Consider the following 25986-nt stretch of genomic DNA (forward strand, 5'->3'; position numbering starts at 1 on the left):
GAACACAAAGACATCTTAATGTTTGATCAGTTAAGGAAAGAATTAGTTGCACAAGTAGATAACAGGGTGTTACACATCTTGTTTTGCTTCTTTCTCTTTTCTCAGATGGATGTCCTGAAACCTTCATAGATCTCAAGAACCCACTGTAATCTCTGTTTTTCCCAGAGTACTTTCCTGTGCCACTCACTGAAGCATATACTGCTTTGTCACTTTCCTCATGCCTAACCCTAGTGCGTGCTTAACCATGTGTGAGGCATGCTCTGAGTGCTTTATGTGGGTTATCTAATTGAATCCTCCCAACCATTCCAGAAGATACAGATTAAGACCATTACATACATGAGGGAATTGAAAGTGAGGATAATTAAGGAACTTGCTCCAGGTCACAAACTAGTAGACAGCAGAACTTGAAATCTGAACCCAAGGTCTCCCTCCATGGTGAGCACCAACATTTCCTAAGGCGAAGCAACCACTTTCACCAAGACAGGTTGTGTCTGAAAGCTCCTTTGGATGCTAGCAGTAGAGTCAACATAATTCTTCATGATTCAGATGTAACAGCACTTCTGACTGGCCCTGCTTAGTCTCTGGCATCAGATTAGGGTTATCAGTTTGTTTGCAGCTTTTGTCCTGGTTCATCTGGTGAATCTAGACTAGAGTTTTTCATCCTTTTTAAATTTTTGGTCCCATTACATTTCCTACCAGTCAAAAAGATGTGTGAAGCTTTATTTTCTGTAGATTACATTATAAAAACAGGAGCAGTAAGTGTGATTCTTCTACACTGTACTCCCACGCTTCTCTAGTCAATATTACTCTCTAGCCACAAGCTAAAAGATTCAGGGTAATTTAATCTTACACCCCACTGGCATTTGCAGAATTATGCCAGTAATTCCTAGTGATTCCTACCTATTCTCTGGGAAAAACATGGAAGCTAGTATACCAAGACCTGGTGCTCAAATTAGCTCAATGGTTATAGCTGTCCCCAAATAGGTAAGACTCCTGATGGGGAGAGATACTGCTTCATACTATACTAGTATATATATATATATATATATATATATATATATATATACACACACACACACACACACATACATACATACATACATAACCTCACATAACATAAGGCTTACAGTTTGGGGAAGAAAAAAAAAAATAACTCAATGGCAGGTAAAAGACCTTTCTCTGAAAACTATAAAACACTGATGAAAGAAATTCAAGATGACACAAAGAAATGGAAAGACATTCCATGTTTAAGGGTTGAAAGAACAAATATTGTTAAAATGTCTACCCTACCCAAAGCCATCTATACATTTACTGCAATCCCTATCAAAATACCAATAGCATTTTTCACAGAACTAGAACAAACAATCTTAAAATTTGTATGGAACCACAACAGACCTTGAATAGCCAAAGCAATCTTGAAAAAGAAAAACAAAACTGGAGGTATCACAATTCCAGATTTCAAGTTATATTACAAACTGGTAGTAATTAAAACAGTACAGTACTGTCATAAAAATAGACAAAGAACTCAATGGGATAGAACAGAAAACCAAGAAGTAAACCCACAGTTATATGGTCAGTTTATCATCAACAAAGGAGGAATACATACAAAATGGGAAAAAGATGGTCTCTTCAACAAATGGTGTAGGGGAAAATGGACAGCAACAAGCAAAAAAATGAAACTGGACCTCTTTTTTTCACAAAATAAACAAAAATACACAAAAGTAAACTCAAAATGGATTAAAGACCTAAATGTGAACCTGAAACCATAAAAATCTTTGAAGAGAAGATAGGCAGCAATTTCTCTGACATTGGCCATAGCAACATTTTTCTAGATATGTCTCCTGAGGCAAGGAAAATAAAAACAAAAATAAACTATTGGAACTATATCAAAATAAAAAGTTTCTGCAAGGCGAAGGAAACAATCAACAAAACTAAAGGCAATCTATGGAATGAGAGAAGACATTTGCAAATGGCATATCTGATAAAGGGTTAGTATCCAAATTTATAAAGAACTTATACAACTCAACACCCAAAAACTAATCCACTAAAAATGGGCAGAAGACATGAACAGACGTTTCTCCAAAGAAGACATACAGATGGGGCCAGCAGACAAATCAAAAGACGCTCAACATCACTCATCATCAGGGAAATGCAAACCAAAACTACAATGACATAGGGAAATGGAGAGGAGAAGGGAGTTGAGTTGAGGGAAACTGGAAGGGGAGATGAATCATGAGAGATTCATGGACTCTGAAAAACAATCTGAGGGTTTTGAAGTGGGGGGTCTAATAATCCAATCAAGAAATGGGCAGAGGACACGAACAAACATTTCTGCAAAGAAGATATCCAGATGGCCAACAGACACATGAAAAAGTGCTCCACATCACTAAGCATCAGAGAAATACAAATCAAAACCAAAATGAGATATCACCCCACACCAGTCAGAATGGTTAAAATAAACAAGTCAGGAAATGACAGATGCTGGTGAGGATGCGGAGAAAGGGGAACCCTCCTGCACTGTTGGTGGAAATGCAAGCTGGTGCAGCCACTCTGGAAAACAACATGGAGGTTCCTCAAAAAGTTGAAAATAGAGCTACCCTATGACCCAGCAATTGCACTGCTGGGTATTTACCCTAAAGATGCAAATGTAGTAACCGAAGGGGCACGTGCACCCGAATGTTTATAGCAGCAATGTCCACAATAGCCAAACTATGGAAAAACCTAGATGTCCATCAACAGATGAATGGATAAAGAAGATGTGGTATATATATATATAAAGGAATACTATGCAGCCATCCAAAGAAATGAAATCTTCCATTTGCAATGATGTGGATGGAACTAGAGGGTATTATGCTTACCGAAATGAGTCAATCTGAGAAAGACAACTATCATATGATCTCCCTGATATGAGGAAGTGGAGATGCAACGTAGGGGGTTTGGGGGGTAGGAAAAGAATAAATGAAACAAGATGGGATCAGAAGGGAGACAAACCATAAGAGACTCTTAATCACACAATACAAACTGTGGGTGGCCGGGGCGGGGGTTGGGAGGGAGAGGGTGGTTTGGTTATGGACATTGGGGAGGGTATGTGCTATGGAGAGTGCTGTGAAGTGTGTAAACGTGGCGAATCACAGACTTGTACCCCTGGGGGTAATAATATATGTTAATAAAAAAATTAAAAATTTAAAAATTTAAAAAAATACAATGAGATATCATCTCACTTCTGTCAGAAAAACTAAAATCAACACCACAAAAAACAACAGATGTTGGCAAGGATGTGGAGAAAAAGGAACCCCCTTGCACTGCTGGCAGGTGGGAATGCAAACTGGTCCAGCCACTGAGGAAAACAGTATGAAGAAAGTTTAAAATAGAAATACCCAAAGATCCAGGAATCACACTACTGGATATTTACTCAAGAAATACAAAAACACTAATTCAAAGGGATACATGTACCCTCATGTTTATTACAGCTTCGTTTACAACATCCAACCAATGGAAGCAGCCCAAGTGTCCATCAACAGATAAATAGATAAAGATGATGTGGGGGTGGCATATGGAATATATATTCAGCCATAAAAATGAATGAAATCTTGCCATTTGCAATGACATGGATGAAGTTAAAGAATATAATGCAAAGTAGTCAAACAAGATATTAACCAATGAAAAGCACACTGGAATAACTACCTCCTCTGAGGCAATGGTTCATGTGGTAACCACAAAATCAAATATATTTGAGGGCCATTCATGCATTGCAATGTGTGAAGAACAGAAAGTAAATAATAAAGAGCAGTGAGTCTATGGTCAAACAGAAAGTACAAGCTTGAACCACACACACATACTACTCTCGATGTACTAAAGGTCACACAAAGCGTATTGTGGCTGGATTCAGCCCGATGGATGAATGACACTACACCTGAAAAGAATGCTTCAGAATGTGATTTGTTGCTTCAAATTCTGAACTACCACACCACTACTATAGAACTGAAGGAGAAACAGACTACTTTTTCTCTCTTTCTTTTCTTTCTTTCTTCTTAACGATTTTATTTCTAAGCAATCTCTACATCCAACATGGGGCTCAAACTCACAACCCCAAGATCAAGAGTTGCAGGCTCCACCAACTGAACCAGCCAGGTGCCCCAACAGACTACTTTTCAGAGAAGCCGAATCTTCAGTAAGTTTTCTGTAAATACTCACATTCCTTCCTTACATAATCTTAGGTCCTTGGTAGGGTTTTCATAAAGCAACTATTTGTTTAAGCTGAACCACTTCATTAACTGGCCTTGAAATATTGCCATTTCCTTGATAAGACATGAAAAATTAACTGAACCAAAGAAGACATTACAAACTGCCGAACCATGACAAACAAGTACCAAATACTGGAAGCACTTTTTACTGAAACTCTTCTGGGTGTTCGTGTTTTTTCTACAGAATGGCTGGTAAGCTTTTATGTATTCACCACCAAAGTACATACATATGTTTTCTGCTCTAGGCACTTGCTGTCTAATTTCTACCCTTAAACACAGAGAAAGGACAAAATTGTTTTTTAAGATGCTGACATGCATCATTTATTATCTCTTATTAGAAGGAAGACCATGAAACTAAATATACCACTGTATGTCCTCACAGAAATGTTATACCTCGAGAGCCTGAATAAAGAAGGAACATTATCAAAACCACATTTCTATACTGTTTGTATGAAAATGTTGTTTTGATAAATTTTACTGTTAACAACAGAAATAACATTAAAAATTTTATGTAGTCATAAATGTATAAACTGAACATGGAATAATTTATTAAAGTATCTTAGATTCTACATTGTTAGTCAACCTCCAGTGGCAATTTTTAAACACTTGCCATTCTAAAATAAACAAACTACTAAGCTTAATTTTTATAAAAAATTATTCCATAACAGATATCAACTATTGCCTCTATTAGCAGGCAACTGTAGCAGAGAAAAGTGGGTATCTACCCAATCTCTATTTTCTCTTTTCATCATTATTAATAAACCCACATTCAGTGGGTAGAGGAGAGAAGCAACGTACCTATCTTAAAAAAAAAAATCCCAACTTCCCAGGGAGATAGTAGCCATGTAACAAAATTCTGGTCAAAAAGAATAAGTAAAAGTTGTTGTTGAAACTTTAAGGGAAAGCTCTTTAAAAGGGCAACATACAGGGGCACCTGGCTCAGTCTGCTGAGCATCCGACTCTTGGTTTTGGCTCTGATCATGATCTTATGGGTTGTGATCTCACGGGTCATGACAGCAAGGCCCAGGTCAGGCTCCACACTCACTGCAAAGTCTGCTTGGAATTCTTTCCCTCTTCCTCTCCCTCTCCTTCTGCTCCTACCCCCACTCACATGCACTCTCTTTCTCTCTCTAAAATAAATAAATGGATCTTTAAAAAGGTGGGGAGCCACAGACTTGGTTCAGATATGCTGAAGAGAGGTCCAGCCTCAATTCAAGCTTATGGGAGAAAACCTTTAAGCCCCTGGCCTCTCCCAAATGGTATGAGTGTCTTTTTTCCATCTGTGGTTGGCTCTTCCAACCATATCTGATAGTTTATGCGGAGGAGGCAACTCACAGTGAGCTCTAGACAGTTTGTGTTAAAAAGAGGACTCAGCATGGAGGCTAGCCAAGCCAGGAAAGCCCAACCATGTGGTAAGGGGTATTGAGCCATGGTGATGGGTGATATCAGCCCAACTTTGGGAGAGGGGAGAACAGAGAAGTAAAGATTGAATTCAACCAGGAGGGTGATGACTCAATCAATCATGCCAATGAAAAGAAACCCCAATAAAAATTCTGGAGTCCAAAGCTTGGTGAGCTTCCTGTGTTGGTGATTCTTAAGTGCGTACTACTACACACTGATGCAGGAAGGATAATATGTCCCTGAGGATGATGCCAGCGTCCTATCCTCTCAGTCCTAGACTCTGCTCTATATATCTCTTCCTTTGGCTGATTCTGGTTTGTATTGTTTTGCTATAAAAAAAAAAAAAACTATAGTTGTGAGTATAACATTTTGTTATACTCCTAGAGAGTATCTACAGGGACCCCCAAATTTGTAGCTAAGCTAGTATGAAATAAGAGTGGCTCTCTGGACCCCCAAACTTGCAGCTGGAGTTAGAAGTCCCAGGCAGACTTGGTAGCCTGGAGGCCTGTTCCCTTAAAGTCCAGTTTGACAGTCTTTGTTTTTCTTCTTTTCTAAACACAATATTAGATGCAGAGTAGCCATTTTGTGACAACAAGATGACAAGCATGTGTCAAGTACATCAGACAGATTTCAGTCAGGGAAAGAGAACCTGCTCTAAGTATTTCGAAGAGATTTAATGGAAGAACTTAAGTACTTAAGCACTGAAAGAGCTGGAAGACCAGAAAACTGGGGACACCACTGCTAGCTTCTGGGTTTGCCACCACCACTACAGTCCAGAGAAGTAGGGATGGCTATTACTTCTCAAATTAGGAAACTGCAGGAAACAGCAACTACAGAACAGAGGCAGGTGATTCAGTATGGAGAGCCTGGAGGCAGATGCAAAGGCTCACAACTGGCGAGGCCCAGGGATCTGTCTACTACTGCCAGAAAAAAATAACATGCTCTTGCCTCCCTCCAGTCTTCACATGCAGAAAGTAAATCGCAGCCAGATCCCAGAGTGAGAGTTCTCAAAATATTTTATTCAATGAAAACATTTTTGGCCATTCTGTCTCTTGATCTTAAACTCCTTCCCACAATTATGTATTTAAAATTACCATGGTGCTTAGTATATATGGTAAAGATTTATCATGTATATGACTTACACTGTATTGTCGGAAGTTCATAAATAACATCATGGGAGACTATTCTTAACTTTTCTCCCAAAGTCTGAAATCCTAAAAGATATGAATCTTAAAAGCCTCTTAGTAGAGAAAGGGATATGGTAGTAGCTGCTATCCTATAAGCAGCCATTAAAAGGACACAATTTGTTATTTATATTAAAAAGTGTTCTGACACCAGAGTTATGGTCTCTGGACACTTCTTCTCAGTTATCTCCATTAATAAAAACTTTTCTGGGCAGAAACTTGCAACACATATATATTTATTTTATTAATTTTTATTATGCATAAGTGCTACTGTATAATATAGATCCTATAAAGCATAGAAATGTAGGTAGGATATAAAAAAAGATAAAACCAATGAAAAATTTATGCTACACAAAAATATTATTCAATATTGAATATGGGTCATTTAAAAATATTTAATTTTGTGCAATTTTTGTTGAGAGAAACTTTACATAAAATTTACCATTTTAAGGTATATAGTTCAGTGGTTTTTGGTATATTCACAATATTGTACAATTATGACCACTATGAAATTCCAGAATATATCATCACCCCATAAAGCAACCCATATCTGGGAGCAGCCACTCCCAAACCTTCCATCCTTCAGCCACCAGCAACCATTAGCCTACCTTCTGTCTCTACGCATTGGCCTATTCTGAACATTTCATGTAAACAGAAATCATACAACATGACTTACTTTTTCATATGCTGTTTTATCAGTTTATGAAAAAACAATTTCAAACTTGTTTCAAAATCAGTTTTCTTAGTTTATGGTTTAATCATTATCATATCTGAAAAAGACTGAGAGAGATGCAGAGACCCTAATAGAGGAGCATCATTTTTTTTTCAGTCACAGCCATTAATCATTTTGCTAAAATGTGGTTAGGAAATTACTCATTTTCTCAAACGAGTTTTTTTCCTTAAAAAAAAAAAAAGATTTTTTTTAAATTATTTATTTATTTATTTGACAGAGAGAGATCACAAGTAGGCAGAGAGGCAGGCAGAGAGAGAGAGAGGAGGAAGCAGGCTCCCTGCTGAGCAGAGAGCCCGATGCAGGACTCGATCTCAGGACCCTGAGATCATGACCTGAGCCAAAGGCAGCGGCTTAACCCACTGAGCCACCCAGGCGCCCAAAGATTTTATTTTTTTAAGTAATCTCTATACCCCACATGAGGCTTGAGCTCACAACCCTGAGATCAAGAGTCACATGCTCTGCCAACTAAGCCAGCCAGGCGCCCCTCAAATGATTTCATATCATTAAACCAGAAGGTGTTTTATTTTTATATTTTAACAGTCAGTTCCAAATTTTCTACAACTATTTGTACAAGTTTTAAACACATCTGAAATTTCTGATTCCAGGTTTTTAAGATGTTGAGTTTTATAACACATGTAGCTTTTAGTGCGACAAAATCACATAGTGATGTTTACACTGCCAAATGTTTCAAATGTCCTTCTCTAGAACATGAGTTTATTTCTAGAATAGTTGCTTTGTCATCCTTTAGACAACATTAATTCTTACTTGAAGGGACTGATTAGTGTGTTTGTTTTCTGTTGTCATTTTTAGTATCTTAATATGTAACATCCTGTGATAGCAACCTCTTTAAACCACTCATATACCCTGTGGGGGTTAAGTTAAAACTAGGCAACCTTTAAATCCACATAAGAGCCCATGCAAACTGTAAGAAAACTAGAACATCATGAAAGCGCATACACGAGTGTGAGCACCACTGGTATTCCTTCCCAAAGTGTGCAAGCCCCTTCTTCCTTCAGGTCACTCCTAAATCACATGGGACAAGTAGCCATTGGACCCGACGACTTACTGAGGTCTCAGTATCACGGCACAGCAAATATTAGGATAGCTCAATATCCTTTGTGTTGAAATTTTAAAAATACAAATGGAACTTGAGGCATTCCCCCTCCCACACACATATATCAATGGATCACCTTGCATATTCCACTGCAGAAAACACTAATCATAAAAATGATAAAGCTTTTTTAAAAAATCTGAATTTAGCAATGGGTGAATTTAGGCATTCAGGAAGTATCTGTGGAAGGGAGGGAGGAACAGAGGGAAGGAAGAGAAGAAGGAATTAAAGGGGCTAAAGAATATGAAAAGTTGATAAATCCTGAGGAACAAAGTCTTGGTTATTAAAGTATCTCATTTATGAAGAGAGATGTTTACATCCATGATTTAGAGCAGATTAAGAAATCAGGAGGTGAGACTTAAGAGGAGACTCTAGAGCTGAGGACTACCTTTACATATGCTCTACAATCTGCTCTTTGGACATAAACACAGGAATTTACATTGGAAGCGGGGGCTCCTGATAGAATAAGGATCTGGGCAACTAACTATCTACATCATTTAAGTGTAAGGTTATATAAGCACAGAAGGCCTTTTAATTTCATTTTAAGTTAATTTGATTTTTAAATTACACTACAGTATAATTATACTGTGTACAAACATAATTGTATACAAATTTCACTCAGTAAGAAAGCTTCACTGAAAACACTTGAAATATAAATATCTTCCACTTCAATGAAAAAAGGAAAGCCAAGGCATTATTTACCACTATCCACAACAAGTGCTCAGAACAAAAGGCAGAACCATTCACTGCACAACACTAAAGCGGTTTTTAAAGAAGTTCAAAACATTTACGACTTATTGCAGCTATGAAAACAGTATTTACTTAATATACTGTCCAATGAGAAGAATATGAAAAAAGCTTCCTACCTTTGTGATAAGAAGTCGGTATCTATCCAGCATTGCCTGGTTGTCGTGGCAGCCTGCTAATAACTGCCACACTTCTGCCCTCAGGGCTTCGGGGACACCGCTCTTCACCAGAGTGGACAGCCCCTTCGGTCGTGCACCAAGGTTACTGTGCCTAAGAACACAAGAAAACGAACCACTCATACTCCCTTCATCACCGCTGTGGTTATGAGTTACATTAATGAATTTACACAAAAAATGTAAACCTGGGTTGAGAGAAAAACTGGGAAAGAGGCATGAAATGCCATCAGTTGCTCAGAGATGTCACGGATGTGGTTCCTCAGCCCCATCTTTTCTCTGTTAATGAACCGTGTTATTCTTCTGTCAAGAAAAGTTTCTACTTTCTCTTTTTTACTTTTTTTTTTTTTAAATCATTCTATGAACTTATTCACAAAAATGAATGTGTTAATTATGTATTTCTGGGAAGCATTTCAAGGCATAAAAAGAACCATCTGAATCCCTTGACATGAACGTAGGGTAAGTTGGCTAGTGGCAGGGTACAGCAGGGGCTGGGGGAATGGGATGCGGAAAGTGGATCACAGCCTAACATGTCTTGACTATATGCCTACGTCCTGACCCAAAGTACTCCCTAAATGAAGGACCTAGAACTTTCCCACAAAACCTATTCAACTCCACCCTGCTAGGGGAGTAGCACAGACTTATCAGCCAAGGGTATTTAGAAATGAAACAAAGGCAAATATTTTTTGTCATGAAGTCAATGATGACATAGGAAGTATGCTACTATAATAATCTGCCCAACTGAACAAGAAAGTGACTTGCAATTCCCAGTCTTGTGAATGTAATTTACATTCCTCCATGTTTTCCTGGTGCCTAGCTTGAACCTGGAACTACATTTTATGCCCCTTTGCTCAGATTTTCTATTTGTATTTGTTGCTCGGTTCTGATCTCTAAGAACTGACTCTGATGCTACCATCTGGGCTTCAAATATTGGCGATGTATTCTGGTTTGATATAACATTCAGACTCTGATTTCAAGTTTTAGTCTTAAAGGTCATAGAATCAATACGTCTATTTTCTAAAACTGGCCTCCCTCTACTTCACCAACTTACCTTAGCTTATATACACTCTTCCATCTCTAGCCCAGACCTCAGTTTTAGCAGGTCCTTCCTCTGAAAATATGTTCCATTCTTTTCCCATTCAGTCATAATCTGGTCATTTTGAAAAACTGTTATAACTCCTATAACTTTAAAGCTCAAGTAAACTCATCCCATTAATATTTTTAATAAACCATCAAGTGTATATCTATTCTGCTTTCTTTTGGCCTTTTCAAAGAAAACTTTTATATTGCTGAGTTAGAGAACCTAAACTGGTGATACTGATGGGCTTGGAGCAAAATGAAATGAAAGGAGGTAGAGCTTATACATTTAAAACACTATTGCACATTAGGGACCAGAGTTATGCTGCTAAGTGAAAAAAAGCAAGTTTCAAAACAGTATATATAATTTTAAATTTACATACTCTCTCTCTCCCTCTCTCAAAATTTTATATGTAGTATTATTTTATTTTATTTATTTTTTAAAGATTTTATTTATTTATTTGACAAAGAGAGACACAGCAAGAGAGGGAAAACAAGCAGGGGGAGTCAGAAAAGGAGAAGCAGGCTTCCCGCCTAGCCAGGAGTTGGATGAGGGATCGATCGCAGGACCTTGGGATCATGACCTGAGTTGAGCTGAAGGCAGATGCTTAACTATTGAGCCACCCAGGCACCCCTACAGTATTATTTTAGATATATGTTCATTCTCTCTCTCCTTCCCTCTCTTGCTTTCTCTCTTTCTCTAACCCATAATATTTTGAAGTCTGATTTCAATCTGCATAGGAAAAGTATATAAGAAGAATATACCTCAAAATGTGTAATAGAATTGAGAGGGAAATTACTTTTTATTTTCCTCTGCTGTTTGAAATATTCACAATGATCTTAAATTCTTTTATAATCATATACACCCAAAAAAAGTATCTCAATTCTTTAAATTTCTCTCATGGACTTAAACTAAAATACAACTTTAGTTTGTAAAAACAAAGCTAAATATGCGCCACAAAATTTCTTGTATTATTCTCGAGAAGACTTACACCTGAGTAAACTAACATCTTTAATCTTGCTCCACCTGCCTCTTCTTTGCTATCTAATTGAGTATAATATTAGCAAAAGAATATTGCGCCACAAGAGAGCCAGGATCAGTCATAAAATGATCCGTCTTACAAGTTATTTGGTTCTGATTATACTTTTGAATAGGAAAAACATATGTTGTTTGAGGGTATCTGAGTTTCTATAATCTTAGGGTAAAAAACTGAATTAACTAAAAATGAGAATTATCTGAAAATGGAGTTAACTAAAAACGAAGGTCAAAGCTCATTTCCTCTGAAATTAAAGCAAAATATTCTGAATTTTAAGTCCCATTATATAACCACAATAGCAAAGTAATTAAATATATCATATGCTTCATGTTACATAGATCAGTAAGTCATCAGTGTACACACAACTATTAAAACTCCCAAACAGGGGCACCTGGGTGGCTCAGTGGGTTAAGCCTCTGCCTTCCGCCCAGGTCATGATCCCAGGGTCCTGGGATCGAGCCCCCCGTCGGACTCTCTGCTCAGCGGGGAGCCTGCTTCCCTTCCTCTCTCTCTACCTGCCTCTCTGCCGACTTGTGATTTCTGTCTGTCAAATAAATAAATAAAATCTTTAAAAAAAAAAAAAAACAAAAAAACCTCCAAAACACACCTCCCATGTAAAAGAAACCTTTCCTCAACTCCACATAATCCTCTGGCTGTCATACTGTCTCCTACCTTACAACAACAGATTTCTCTCGAGTTGTTAAATAGTCATTACCTCTATTTCCTCCTTAACTCAGCTCAGCATGGCTTTTGCATCTGTGCTTAGTTTTCACTGAAGTAATACATGACCTCTCTCCATGTCACTAAGTTCAAGGGGCATTTTTCAAACCTCTCACTGTTGACCACTTTGCTTCCTTTGGCTTCAAGGACAAAGCCCTCTCTCTTCCCCCTCTCAGACCCCACTGCTATTGTTTCTCCTCTGTGAACCTCCCAAGTCTTGTGGATGCTCTCTTCACACTTTCCTCAGTGGTCTACTTCTCTTGTTTCTCTCATCTCGGAGTGTTTTCACCCATGCCCGTGTGTTTGGAGTTTCACAGGCTCAAAGGCACCTCAGAATCAACATGTCCAAATCTCAATCCACATTTTCTTACTAAACCTTGCTCTCCAGGGTATCCTATCTCAGTGACTATCACCACAATCTATCCAAATTAGAAACCTAGGAATTACTGTTGGCATTATTCTCTGCCCTTTAGAGATCCATCAACAAGGCTAATGCATTTTTTCCTGACCTTTCCAAATTCCATGCACTTCTCCCTATCTCCACAGCCACAAGTTCTATTCAGCCCAGACCACACACAGCTTCCTAACACTCACTTGTTGTACTACTATACATTTCCAATACTGCTGGCAAATATAATTTTGTATAATGACTTAAAAAAAGATTTTAGGGGCACCTGGGTGGCTCAGTGGGTTAAAGCCTCTGCTTTCAGCTCAGGTATGGTCCCAGGGTCCTGGGATCAAGCCCCGAATCGGGCTCTCTGCTCAGCAGGGAGCCTGCTTCCTCCTCTCTCTCTGCCTCTCTGCCTATTTGTGATCTCTGTCAAATAAATTAAAAAAAAAAAAAAACTTAAAAAGATTTTATATTTGGAGTATCCTTTCCTACATATGCATACATACAACCCTAATGAACATTTTACCACAGTATGATTCAGCTCAATCGACATTTCCGCTTCTAGCTGACCCCCAGCCATCTGTCTGGCCAAGCATTATGGAAAAAAGTCTTTTCTCCTCTCTTAAAAACCTAGGCTCTATTTATCGTTATAGACTGGCATTTAAAAAGAACTAGGTAATTCATAGCACTACATGATTAACAGCTCTAATTTACTGATTATCCTAGTAATCATACAGTAATTATAATGCATACAGCACCCTAATGCATAAGGGACAGTAAAGGATATTAAGCCAAATACTACTAGTATACATCTATGACCAGAGAGGACTGAAATGAAATAGCAATTTATAGAAATAATCACTTCTTTCAATGTTTCAGATAAAACTACCTATTAATAACTATATATGACCATTGCTTGAATAAAACATAAACTGCAGCGATCAAGAGACCTAGGAATAGACAACTAGTTGTTACATGTGTTGAACCATGTACTGGAAACAAGAGGCATCTAATTATTCAAGAAGTCATATATAAAGCAGATATATACTAAATGTATGGTTATCAGGTAGTTTTTAATAAATATAAGTAATTTTTATTATTAAATTTTATTTATTAAAAAAGTTTAATAAATATAAACTCCAGAAGGGCAAGAATCTCTGTCTTCTTTATTTTAGCACCCCAAGTATATAGAACAGTGCCTGGCACAAAGAAGACATTCAATATATTTTAGATAAATAAGTGAACAGATTTATAAAATTAAATTAATATGATCAACTACTAAGTCTAAGCAAAAAAAAAAAAATGTTTTTTTTTAAAAAGACTTTATTTATTTATTTGACAGACAATGCAAGTAGGCAGAGAGGCAGGCAGAGAGAGAGGAGAAAGCAGACTCCCTGCTGAGCAGAGCCCCCCAATGTGGGGCTCGATCCCAGGACCCTGAGATCATGACCTGAGCTGAAGGCAGAGGCTTTAACCCACTGAGCCACCCAGGTGCCCCCCAAAAATGCTTTTTTAAAAGCAAACATGCTAACATTTTAATAAGATCATCGAGCTGCCATGTATTCATCTACTCACCTTTAAAAGAGGCATGTTTTTTTTTTTTTAAAGATTTTATTTATTTATTTGACAGAGAGAAATCACAAGCAGATGGAGAGGCAGGCAGAGAGAGAGAGAGGAGGAAGCAGGCTCCCTGCTGAGCAGAGAGCCCGATGCGGGACTCGATCCCAGGACCCTGAGATCATGACCTGAGCCGAAGGCAGCGGCTCAACCCACTGAGCCACCCAGGCGCCCCAAGAGGCATGTTTTCTTGAAACAATCTAGGCATATAAGAACTTTTACTATTCCAAAACTGTCCAGTGAGAATTTCAAAGGGAAGATACTATTTCTAACAAAAATACCAGAGAAATCAAGGGATGAAGAGCCACTGAATGTCACTGAGTGGTCGCTGATGGAATTAGGGCAATTTTGACAGAAGGGAGGTGGAAGTAGGTGGCTGGGAGACAGGACAATGTGAGGACAGTGGCTTGACCCATTTTAAAAGGTTCTCACAGGAAAAGGAATAGCTAGAACTGAAACTAAAAGACAGGGATTTCTCCTTCCCCAACAGTGAAAAAATCTAAAATGTAAACCTAGATCCTACTTAAATTAAACAAGCTACAATAAGAAAAAAACTTCAAGAGAGGCACCTGGGTGGCTCAGTCAGCTAAGCATCTGCCTTTGGCTCAGGTTGTGGTCCCAGGGTCCTAGAATCAAGCCCCGAGTGGGGCTCCCTGCTCAGAGGGGAGTCTGCTTGCCCCTGTCCCTCTGTATCTCCCACCCCTACTTGTGCTCTCTCTTGCTCTCTTTCTCAAATAACTGAAGTATTTTTTTTTTAAGATTTTATTTATTTTTCAGAGTCTATAGTCTCTCATGGTTCACCCCCCCTTCCAATTTCCCTCAACTCCTTTCTGAGGGTTTTGAAGGGGTGGGGGGGTAGGAGGTTGGGGGAACCAGGTGGTGGGTATTTGAGAGGGCACGGATTGCATGGAGCACTGGGTCCGGTGCAAAAACAATGAATACTGTTACGCTGAAAAGAAATAAAAAATTTAAAAAAAAAAAAAGAAAAGAAAAAAGAAATAAATGCTTAAAAAAAAGATTTTATTTATTTATTGGATAGAGAGAGATCACAAGTAGGCAGAGCAGCAGGCAGAGGGGAAGGCAGGCTCCCCGCTGAGCAGAGAGCCCAAAGCAGGGCTCGATTCCAGGATCCCAGGACCCTGAGATCATGGCCTGAGCCGAAGACAGAGCCACTGAGTGGCTCACCCACTGAGCCACTCAGCACCTCTAACTGAAGTCTTAAGAAAGAAAGAAAAGAGAAAAAGAAAGAAAGAAAGACAGACAGAATTCAAGAAAAATGACAGATTAAAGGTCATTCTGAAGATCAAGAGGACATATTTTGATCTGGGGTGGAGACGAGCAGGATTTTTCCTCAGCTGAAAAAAATGGAACATTATATGTTAATGTGAAAAGGAAGAAAGCTATAAATGTTCACACTTAGTGATTCTAGTCTTTCAGGTTCTCTCTGAGCTTGTATTTTATTTTGTTCTCCCAGCAGTTCACTGATGCTTTGTTAGGCTGAGAGACCACAGATTAAGAACACGTTCCCACTGTGGTAAGCACAGCCATGAAGAACACAATCAAAGTGCCTACTAAATGTGTATCAATTTTCTGATATTCTAATAAAAGAGAATTGAGTAGTTTGAAGATGGTTTTATTCAATAAACCATAATTTTTACCTAAGACATTCACTTAGTATTTTTGGTTAGGAAATCTTCCTGCTACAAAATTTGACCTTTATGACTAAGTTTTCAGAGTCAGTACTCTGTTTTTCTAGTCTTCAAAAACCTCAACAGCTTCCACACAACTTTAAAACCAGAAATAGTTATCCAGAAATAATTCTGCCCAATTCCTTAAATTTACTCAATAATTTAATGCTCGGGTCATCAGCTCTACTATTCTGAATATATTGGACATGTCACAGAAGTCTTTTTTTTATTGTGTCATGTTAGTCACCATACAGTACATCATTAGTTTTTGATGCAGTGTTCCATGATTCATTGTTTACGTACAACACCCATTGCTCCACGTAATCCATGCCCTCCTTAATACCCATCACCAGGCTCACCCATACCCCCACACCCCTCCCTTCTAAAACCCTCCATTTGTTACCCAGAGTCCATAGTCTCTCATGGTTCATCTCCCACTCCGATTTTTCCCCCTTCATTTTTCCCTTCCTTCTTCTAATGTCCTTCATGCTATTCCTTATGTTCCACAAGTAAGTGAAACTATGTAATTGTCTCTCTCTGCTTAACTTATTTCACTCAGCATAATCTCCTCCAGTCCCATCCATGTTGATGCAAAAGTTGAGTATTCATCCTTTCTGATGGCTGAGTAATATTCCATTGTGTATATGGACTGCATCTTCCTTTTCCATTTGTCTGTTGAAGGGCATCTTGGCTCTTTCCATATTTTAGCTATTGTGGACATTGCTGCTATGAACATTGGGGTACATTCACTACTTCTTTTCACTACATCTGTATCTTTGGGGTAAATACCCAGTAGTGCGATTGCTGGGTCATAGGGTAGCTCTGTTTTTAATTTTTTGAGGAACCTCTACACTCCTTCCTAAAGTGGCTGCACCAATTTGCATTCCTAACAACAGTGTTTTGAGGGTTCCCCTTTCTCCACAATTTCTCCAACATTTATTGTTTCTTGCCTTGCCAATTTGGCCATTCTAACTAGTATAAGGTGGTATCTCAGTGTGGTTTTGATTTGAATCTCCCTGATGGCTAATGATGAACACTTTTTCATGTGTGTTAGCCATTTGTATGTCTTCTTTGGAGAAGTGTCTGCTTATGTCTTCTGCCCATTTTTTGACATGATTATCTGGGTTTTTTGGGGGGTATTGAATTTGAGAAGTTCTTTATAGATCTTGGATGATCAGTCCTTTGTCTGTAGTGTCATTTGCAAATATCTTCTTCCATTCTGTGGGTTGCCTATTTGTATTGTTGATTGTTTCCTTTGCTGTGCAGAAGCTTATCTTGATGAAGTCCTAAAAGTTCATTTTTGCTTTTGTTTCCCTTGCCTTTGGAGATGTGTCTGGAGAGAAGTTGCTATGGCTGATGCCAAAGAGGTTACTGTCTATGTGCTCCTCTAGGATTTTAATGGATTCCTGTCTCACATGGAGGTCTTTCATCTATTTAGAGTTTATCTTTATAAAGATTTATAAAGTTTATCTTTATAAGTTTACCTTTATAAAGATAAACTCTAAATAAGAGAGTGTAAAAGAATGGTCCAGTCTCATTCTTCTATACATAGCTGTCCAATTTTCCCAGCACCATGTATTGAAGAGACTGTCTTTTTTCCACTGGATATTTTTTCCTGCTTTGTCGAAGATCAGTTGACCATAGAATTGAGAGTCCATATCTGGGCACTCTATTCCGTTCCACTGGTCTATATGTCTGTTTTTGTGCCAGTACCATGCTGTCTTGGTGATCACAGCTTTGTGATATAGCTTGAAATCAGGCAACGTGATGCCCCCAGCATTGTCTTTCTTTTTCAACATTTCCTTGGCAATTCAGGGTCCTTTCTGGTTCCATACAAATTTTAAGATTGTTCCAGCAATTTGAAAAATGCCATTGGTACTTTGATTGTGATGGCGTTGAAAGTATAGACTGCTCTGGGCAGCACAGACACTTAAAAAATGTTTATTCTTCCAATCCATGAGCATGGAATATTTTTCCATCTTTTTGTGTCTTCTTCAATTTCTTTCACGAGTGTTTTGTAGTTCCTAGAGTATAGATCCGTTACCTCTTTGGTTAGGTTTATTCCAAGGTATCTTATGGTTTTAGGTGCCACCACTTTCCAGTTTGGATTTTCCAAGTTGTCCCATCACAGATGTCTCCTCTCTTCCTCTCTCCCTGTTGCTAGCCCTCTTCTTCAATTCTAGCTCACTTACTTTTTTCTTTCAGTCATTTCTTCAAGAAACCTTAACTCCAAGCTCATATAACAGACCTCTACTACTGAAGTTTTTACACACTCTGTTTTTACCTTTCTTTTCCGTATCTTTATTTCTTTCTGATAATTTCAAATTTGTATTAAATTTTTCCCTTTACATCTTTCTATTGGTATATTTTTAATTAACTGAATTCTGATTTTATCCATAAAAGTTCCACTTTATTTCAATACAGTGATCTAGCTGTTTTATAGTAAGTTCAAAATATTTTCAACTATATTTTAGTTAAAAGTTCATTAAGAACACAGGCTGAAGGGATGCCTGGGTGGGTCAGTCAGTTCAGCATCTGCCTTGAGCTCAGGTCATGATCCCAGGGTCCTGGAATTGAGTCCCTCATTTGGCTCCTAGCTCAGTGGGAAGCATGCTTCTCCCTCTACCAGCTGCTCCCCCTGCTTGTGTGCTCACTCGCTCTGACAAATAAATAAAATAAGATCTTTAAAAAATAATACTAAATTAAATAAATAAATAAAAGAAGAAAAAGAACACAGGCTGTCTCCTCACTTTAAAGAAAAATATTCCAAAACAAAACTGAAGTATTTTATACAACAGGTGCTTTACCTAATAAATCACAAAAATAACTTAATGTAAGTACCTAACCAGTATTGCTAAGACTCACCAAAAGCTTTTAAATGTAAAGAACAGTAATGTTTTAAAAAGATATTCTAAGAGCAATTAAAAATTTTTATCAATCCTTGTATAATAGATACAACTTTTCTCAATTAGGCACATTTTTCCTTTTTTATGCATATGAATTATCATGACACAACTGTGATAAAGAGCCAAATAAAATAAAAATATTTGAATTGTAGAAGATGCAGGAATTTCTGTAAAGGTCAAAAATCAGTTCTCTTAGTTGATTAAAAGAGTTTCCTCACATAGTGATCTAAAGGGGTATGTGCACCTCAGTGTTCATAGCAGCAATATCCACAATAGCCAAACTAGGGAAAGAGCCCAGATAGACATCAACAGATGAATGGATAAAGAAGATGTGGCATATACATACAATGGAATATTACTCAGCCATCAAAAAATGAAATCTTACCATTTGCAATAATGCAGATGAAACTAGAGGGTATTATGCTAAGCAAGTAAGTCAATCCGAGAAAGACAATTATCATATGATTTCATTCATATGTAGCATTTAAGAAACAAAAGAGAGGATCATAAGGGAAGGGAGGGGAACATAAAACAAGATGAAATCAGAGGAGACAAACCATTAGAGATGCTTAACTATGTGAAACAAACTGAGGGTTGCTGGAGGGGGAGATGGACATTAAGGAGGACATGTGATGGAATGAGCACTGGGTTTATATACAGCTGATGAATCACTGACCTCTACCTCTGAAACTGATAATACACTATATGTTAATTAACTGAATTTAAATAAAATCTAAAAAAAAAATCATTTCCTCAGATTCACTCAATGAATTTTTTGAAGTCTACTACTAAAAATATAATTTAGAAAGATACTTTATTCCTAGAAAAATGTACACTGAATTATAGCTGAGAAGCCCTGTCAGTTCTACCTCCGAAGTCCTTCCCCATTTGGAACCTCCTCTCCCTATAAGGCCCATGGGTTTGGTAAGAACTCACCAACTCATGCAATTACCTCCCAACCAGTTTCTCTATTAACAGTTGCTTCTGAAATAATAAAAAGCACCATAGCAATTTTAGCTTTAAAAGATTTGTTGAGGATTGTCTTTACTATGTTGGTAACTACTAGAGTTGGATGGTGGGTTCATGAGGCTTTACTCTATATTATTTTCTCACTTTTGCATATCATAATTATCCATTTAAATGTTTACATGCCTCTGTAAGATGGCAAACTCCTTGGAGATAGGAATTATCTCCTATTCATCTTTATGTCTAATACAGTTCCTAAGAGAGAGTAGATCATTTTTTTTTTCAGTTGGACACAATCATCCTATAGAAAAAAATAACAAAATGGTCAAGAAACCTGAAACAACTCAATGTTTCAGTTAACTGATTAAGATGATCTGTTATGAAAATACATTCCTATCTTTTCTTCATTATGAACATCAGAGAAAAGAACTGTGTCTTTATCTATGTATCTCCTAGAGCTTAGGAAAATGCTTCATAAAATGTATGTTCCGACCAAGTTATAAATCTTGTTATTTTGTAAAAACAGCAAAGCTCTCAATATGCTATTTATTCAGTCACCTAAGTAATTTTGTGTTCCTGCCATCCTCATGGTCTGTCTTTAACTCCTACTAGAAGGCTGGCAAGGGAATCAGTTTCCTAATTTACTCTCTCCCTCTCATTAAAACTTCTACATTTTCCATAAAAGCTAAACCAGTAACCTACCCACATTACAGAAATGGCACCTGTCCACTTGGCTACAAAAGTTCTGGCTCTGGAGCCAGACTGTCTAGATTCAAATGCTGACGTGGTCATTTACTCACTGCATGATCGTGGGCAAGTTACTTACTGGCTGTTGAGCAAGTTACCTATTCATTACTATTATCTTCTATGCATTTTTATACTAGCTTCTTAATGTAGTTGTACCTCAGTTTCTCAACTCTCTTTTTTTTTTTTTTTTTAAAGATTTTGTTTATTTGACAGAAGGAGTGAGAGAGCACAAGCAGGGGGGAGCAGCAGAGGAAGAGGGAGAAGCAGGCTCCCTGCTGAGCAGGACCCTGGGATCATGACCTGAGCTAAAGGCAGCCGCTTAACTAAGTAAGCCACCCAGGCGCCCTTAGTTTCTCATCTCTACCATAAAGATACTAATAGTCCCTACCTCAGTGGATTGCCGTGGCGAGTACAGTAAGGCTTCTAAAGTGCTCAGGGTAGCACCTGGCGCATAACAAGCAAACTTGAGTCAGCTCTTACTTTGTAGCCATGCCCTGCCTTTCCTCCTGTTACAGTGAACGGTCTGTGCTCTTAAAAACAACTCCTCCATTCCTCAACAAATCCATCTCTTCTTGCCTACTCAACAGCTTCTCTTGCAACTGTGTCCTCTCCCTCTGGCATTCTCAAATTTTCTCTCCTAGATTATTTTCAACAACATACAACATGCTACATTAATTTTTAGAATAACCTCTCGGTGCACATGCAGTTCCTAACATGTCTCTATTTCTTGTCATCCTTTTATAGCAAAACTACTCTGAAGAGGTCCCTTTACCTGCTGATTATCTTTCTTAGACACAGTCTAATCAAGCTTTCATTCTTACCTCTCCATTGAGAGGTTTTTGTCAGGGTCATCAGTGACAACTGAATTGCTGGGTCAAATAAAAATTCTCAGGCTTACTCGACCTATCAGCAACTGATCATTACCTTCTTCTTGACACATTTATTTGGATGTTTACAAGGCATCTCAACATCTCCAAAGTCTTGATTTTATCCTCCAAAGGTGTTCTTCCTCCTCTTGTCTTTCATATTTAAATAAACATAAGACCTAGTTGTTCAAGGCAAAACTCTGGCATTGTTGGTCAGTTATTTCTTTTTCTCAGGCCACACAGGAAAAATAAGCAAATTCTATCACCTCTGTCTCAAAATAAATCCAGAATCTCATCACATGTTACTTTTTGCTATCAGCATGGCAGAAGACATCATCATCTCTCTGCTAGTTTATTTAAAATAGTCTTCTAACTATTCTGCCTGCTTCTGTCTTTGGTTCCTTATAATTTATTTTTCAGTTCAAAGCCAGATGACACTTTAAAAATGTTTAAGTCAAAACACCTCACCATAACATGACATGATCAAGACACAAAGTGGTCGAGTAAACTGTCCTATGAAAATTGAATCTATTTAAAATCTAACATGAAATATATCAATTTATATTTATTTTTAAATTATATAAGAAAAAATAATCAAGTACCAAATGTAGTTATGTAAAATTTTCATAGACTTGAAGGGACAGAAATCTGTAAGTCAAGAATTTTCACTCATAAATATATTCAATAAATTTTTGTTGAGCACCTACCATATTCTAGGCACTGTGATAGGAACCTGTAAGACAACAGTAACTTAGAGGAAGTCATGTGCATTTGACATAACTTTGAAGGGCCAGAATAGAAAAATTAGTTTGAGACCATGATTCCTACAATAAATACTACAAATCCAAGTAAAGAGAGAGGAATGTGAATACAAGGGATAATGAAGGCACTGACCTAAGAAAAGCAGACACTTCAAAGAGCTACTCTACATATAAGCCACAAATTTCATTCCTGTCTTTTTCCTTTCTTTTTCCTCCATTTCCTTCCTTCATTCATATTTATTACTTATTCTGATGTTTTCTGTGTAGTACAAAATATAAAATAAGCATTTGGGTCATCTTTTTCTTCTTTTGTTTTTCTGACAGAGTAGTAGTATTTGTGCCTCAACAATCAAAATGCTCAGGATTAATACTCTTGGTTTTCAGGGTCTGGGTTGTTTCTGTTTTGGTTTTGGGTTTTAGGGTTTTTTGCCATTTAAGGTACAATTTATGCAGTGTAAAATTCACCCCAGTTCTGAGAGTTCTGATAAATTCATAAAGTTGTGTGGTCATCACTGTAACCAATATACAGGATAGTTAAAAAATTCTATGCTCTCGGGCACCTCTCTCTCTCCGCCTGCCTCTCTGCCTACTTGTAATCTCTGTCAAATAAAAATAAATAAAATCTTTTTTTTTTAAAGATTTATTTATTTATTTGACAGAGAGAGATTACAAGTAGGCAGAGAGGCAGGCGGAGAGAGAGAGGAGGAAGCAGGCTCCCTGCTGAGCAGAGAGCCCGATGCGGGCCTCGATCCCAGGACCCTGAGATCATGACCTGAGCCGAAGGCAGCGGCTTAACCCACTGAGCCACCCAGGCGCCCAAAATAAATAAAATCTTAAAAAAAAAAAATTCGATGCTCTCTTATAGTTACTACCACCCAACATGATCAGTTCTTGGCAGTTACTAATAAATTTTCTATCATGATAGTTTTGGCTTTCAAGAATCTTATATAAATGAAATCATATAGGATTTAGCCATTCAAATCTGACATGTTTTACTTAACATAAAGCACTTGAATCCGTCATGTTATTGTGTGTCAGTAGTTCATTCTTTTTTTTTTTTTAAGAGACTTTATTTATTTATTTATTTGACAGAGAGAGAGAGACACACACACACACAGTGAGCGAGGGAACACAAGCAAGGGAAGCGGCAGAGGGAGAAGCAGGCTTCCCATGGAGCAGGAAGCCCAATGCGGGCTCAATCCCAGGACCCTGGGATCATGATCTAAGCTGAAGGCAGATGCTTAACAACTGAGCCACCCAGGAGCCCCAGTAGTTCATTCTTTTAATTGCTCAGGAATACTCCGTGGACTGCATGTACCACTTAGTTGATCCACGCTGGACAGCATTTGGACTGTTTCCAGTTGGAGGCAATTATGAACAAAGATGTTGCAGACTTGTACACAGGTTTTCATTTCACTTGGGTGACAATTTCACCTAGGAGTGACAATGAAATTGCTGGGTACTACAGTAAGTATGTGTTCAACTTTATAAGACAATGCCAAACTTTCCAAAACAGCTACACCATTCAGCACCTCCACCAACAAAACATGAGAGCTACAGTTGCTACGCATCCTTTGTAGCTCTTGGTATCACAGTGCTTTTCGCTATTGTTTTGCTTTTTTATTTTAGTCATTTGAATACGTGTTAGTGACGAATGTTGTTTAGCATTTTTTCATGGGCTTATTTGTAATTAAAAATATTTTCTCTGGTGAAGTATCTGGACCTTTTGCTTATTTTTAAGTGGGGTTTTTTGGGTTTTGGTTTTTTTTTTTTAGTACTGAGTTTTGAGATTTTTTTTTTTTAAATATTCTAGATATGTCTTTTTCCAGGTATCAGTTTTACAAATATTCTCTCCCAATGTGTAGCTTTTCATTCTTCCGAATGTCTTCTGAAGAACAAAAAAGTTCTTAGTTCTGATTAAATCAAATCTGTAATTTTTTTTCTTTCCAACATCATTCCCTTGAGTTCATACCTAAGAAATTTCTGCCTAACCAAAGGCCACAATGATTTCTTATGTTTTCTTCTATAGTTTTTATAACTTTAGCTCTTATATTCAGGTTTATGAACTAGTATGAGTTAATTTTCAATATGGGACAAGGTATGCCCCAAAACTTATTTTTATTGTTTTTATTTTTTTGCATGTACATACCTAATTGTTAAGCATGATTTACTAAAAAGATTATCCTTTCTCCATTGAATTTCAACTAAACCTTTGTTTACAATCAATAGGCCATATATGTATATATTTTTATATACAGCTATATCAAGATATAATGCACATACCATACAACTCACCCATTTAAAGTACTTAATTCAATGGTTTTGATATATTCACACAGTTGTATAGCCATTACATTCAACTTTAGAACATTTTCACTACCCCAAAAAGAAACCCTGAACCTCTTAACATTCACCCTCCATTTCCTTAAATCCTCTCTCTAGCTCTGGACAACCACTCACCTAATTTCTATCTCTACAGATTTGGCTATTCTTGGTACTTCATATAAATGAAATCATACATTGCTCTTTCAGATTTGCTTTTTTCATGCAGCATGATGTTTTGAAGGGTCATGCATGTTTTAGATGTACCAGTACTTTATTTTTATTACTGAATAATATCCCATTGTATGTATATACTATGTTTATTTATCCATTCATCACTTGATGAAATTCGGATCTGTTCCTCCTTTTGGTTATTATGAATAATGATACCATGAGCATTTGTACACAAGTGTTTGTGTAAACATAGTGATTTCATTTCTATTGGGTATATTAGTAGGAGTGGGATTGTTAGGCCATATCTTACCTCTATATTTAACCTTTTGAGGAAATGCAAGAATGTTCTCCAAAATGGCTGCTGTACCAGTGTTATCAGCAGTGTAAGAGGGTGTCAATTTCTCCACATCCTTGCCAACACTTGTTCTTATTTGTCTTTTTTATTACAGGTAACCCCGTAGATGTAAGGTGGTATCTCATTGTGGTTTCTGTTTGCATTCCCCTAATGGCTAATGATGTAAGCATCTTTTATGTGCTGGCTGGGCATCAGTATGTCTTCTCTGGAGAAATGTCTATTTACATTGTGTAGCTCTATTTCTGAACCGTCTATTCTGCACCTTTGATCTATGTGTCTGTCCCTTCATCAATAATGTCTTGATCACTGCAGCTTGATGGTAAGCCCTGAAATCAGGCAGTATGAGTCTCCCAAATTTGTTCTTCATTTTTAAGTGTTTTGGCGATTCCAGTTACTTCACTTTTCTACACACATTTCAGAATCAGCTATTCAGTTGGTACCAAAACAAATTCCACTAGGATTTTGATTGAAGTTACATTAATCCCAAAGACGAGCATGGCCAGAAGGGAAATCTTAACAATACTGAGACTTTCATTCTATTAACATGGTATATTTTTCCACTTACTGAGGTCTTCTTTGATTTCTTTCATTCCTGTTTTCTACTTCTGCAATGTATAGATCTAGTAACAGTTTGTTCAATTTCTACCTAATGTTTCAAGGGTTTTTTCTAGTGCTTTTATGTGGTTTTAAATTTCTATTTGCAATTTTTCATAGCTAGAATATAAGTAAGATCGATTTTTGCATATTTACCTTGTATCCTACAACC

At 37.5% G+C, this 25986-nt stretch overlaps 1 protein-coding gene across 4 annotated transcripts in view; it reads right to left on the reverse strand.

Moving 5' to 3' along the window:
* RABGAP1L (RAB GTPase activating protein 1 like) overlaps positions 1–25986 on the reverse strand; it is a 765821-nt gene that overhangs the window by 527758 nt on the left and 212077 nt on the right. For all 4 annotated transcript variants that reach the window (XM_082704397.1, XM_082704401.1, XM_082704402.1 and 1 more), the window contains exon 13: positions 9540–9690. In XM_082704397.1, the coding sequence (XP_082560523.1) occupies positions 9540–9690 (151 nt within the window). The remainder of the gene's footprint in view (positions 1–9539; positions 9691–25986) is intronic.

This window comes from Mustela nivalis (genome assembly GCF_964662115.1).
Source record: "Mustela nivalis genome assembly, chromosome: 16".
NCBI classification, from domain to species: domain Eukaryota; kingdom Metazoa; phylum Chordata; class Mammalia; order Carnivora; family Mustelidae; genus Mustela; species Mustela nivalis.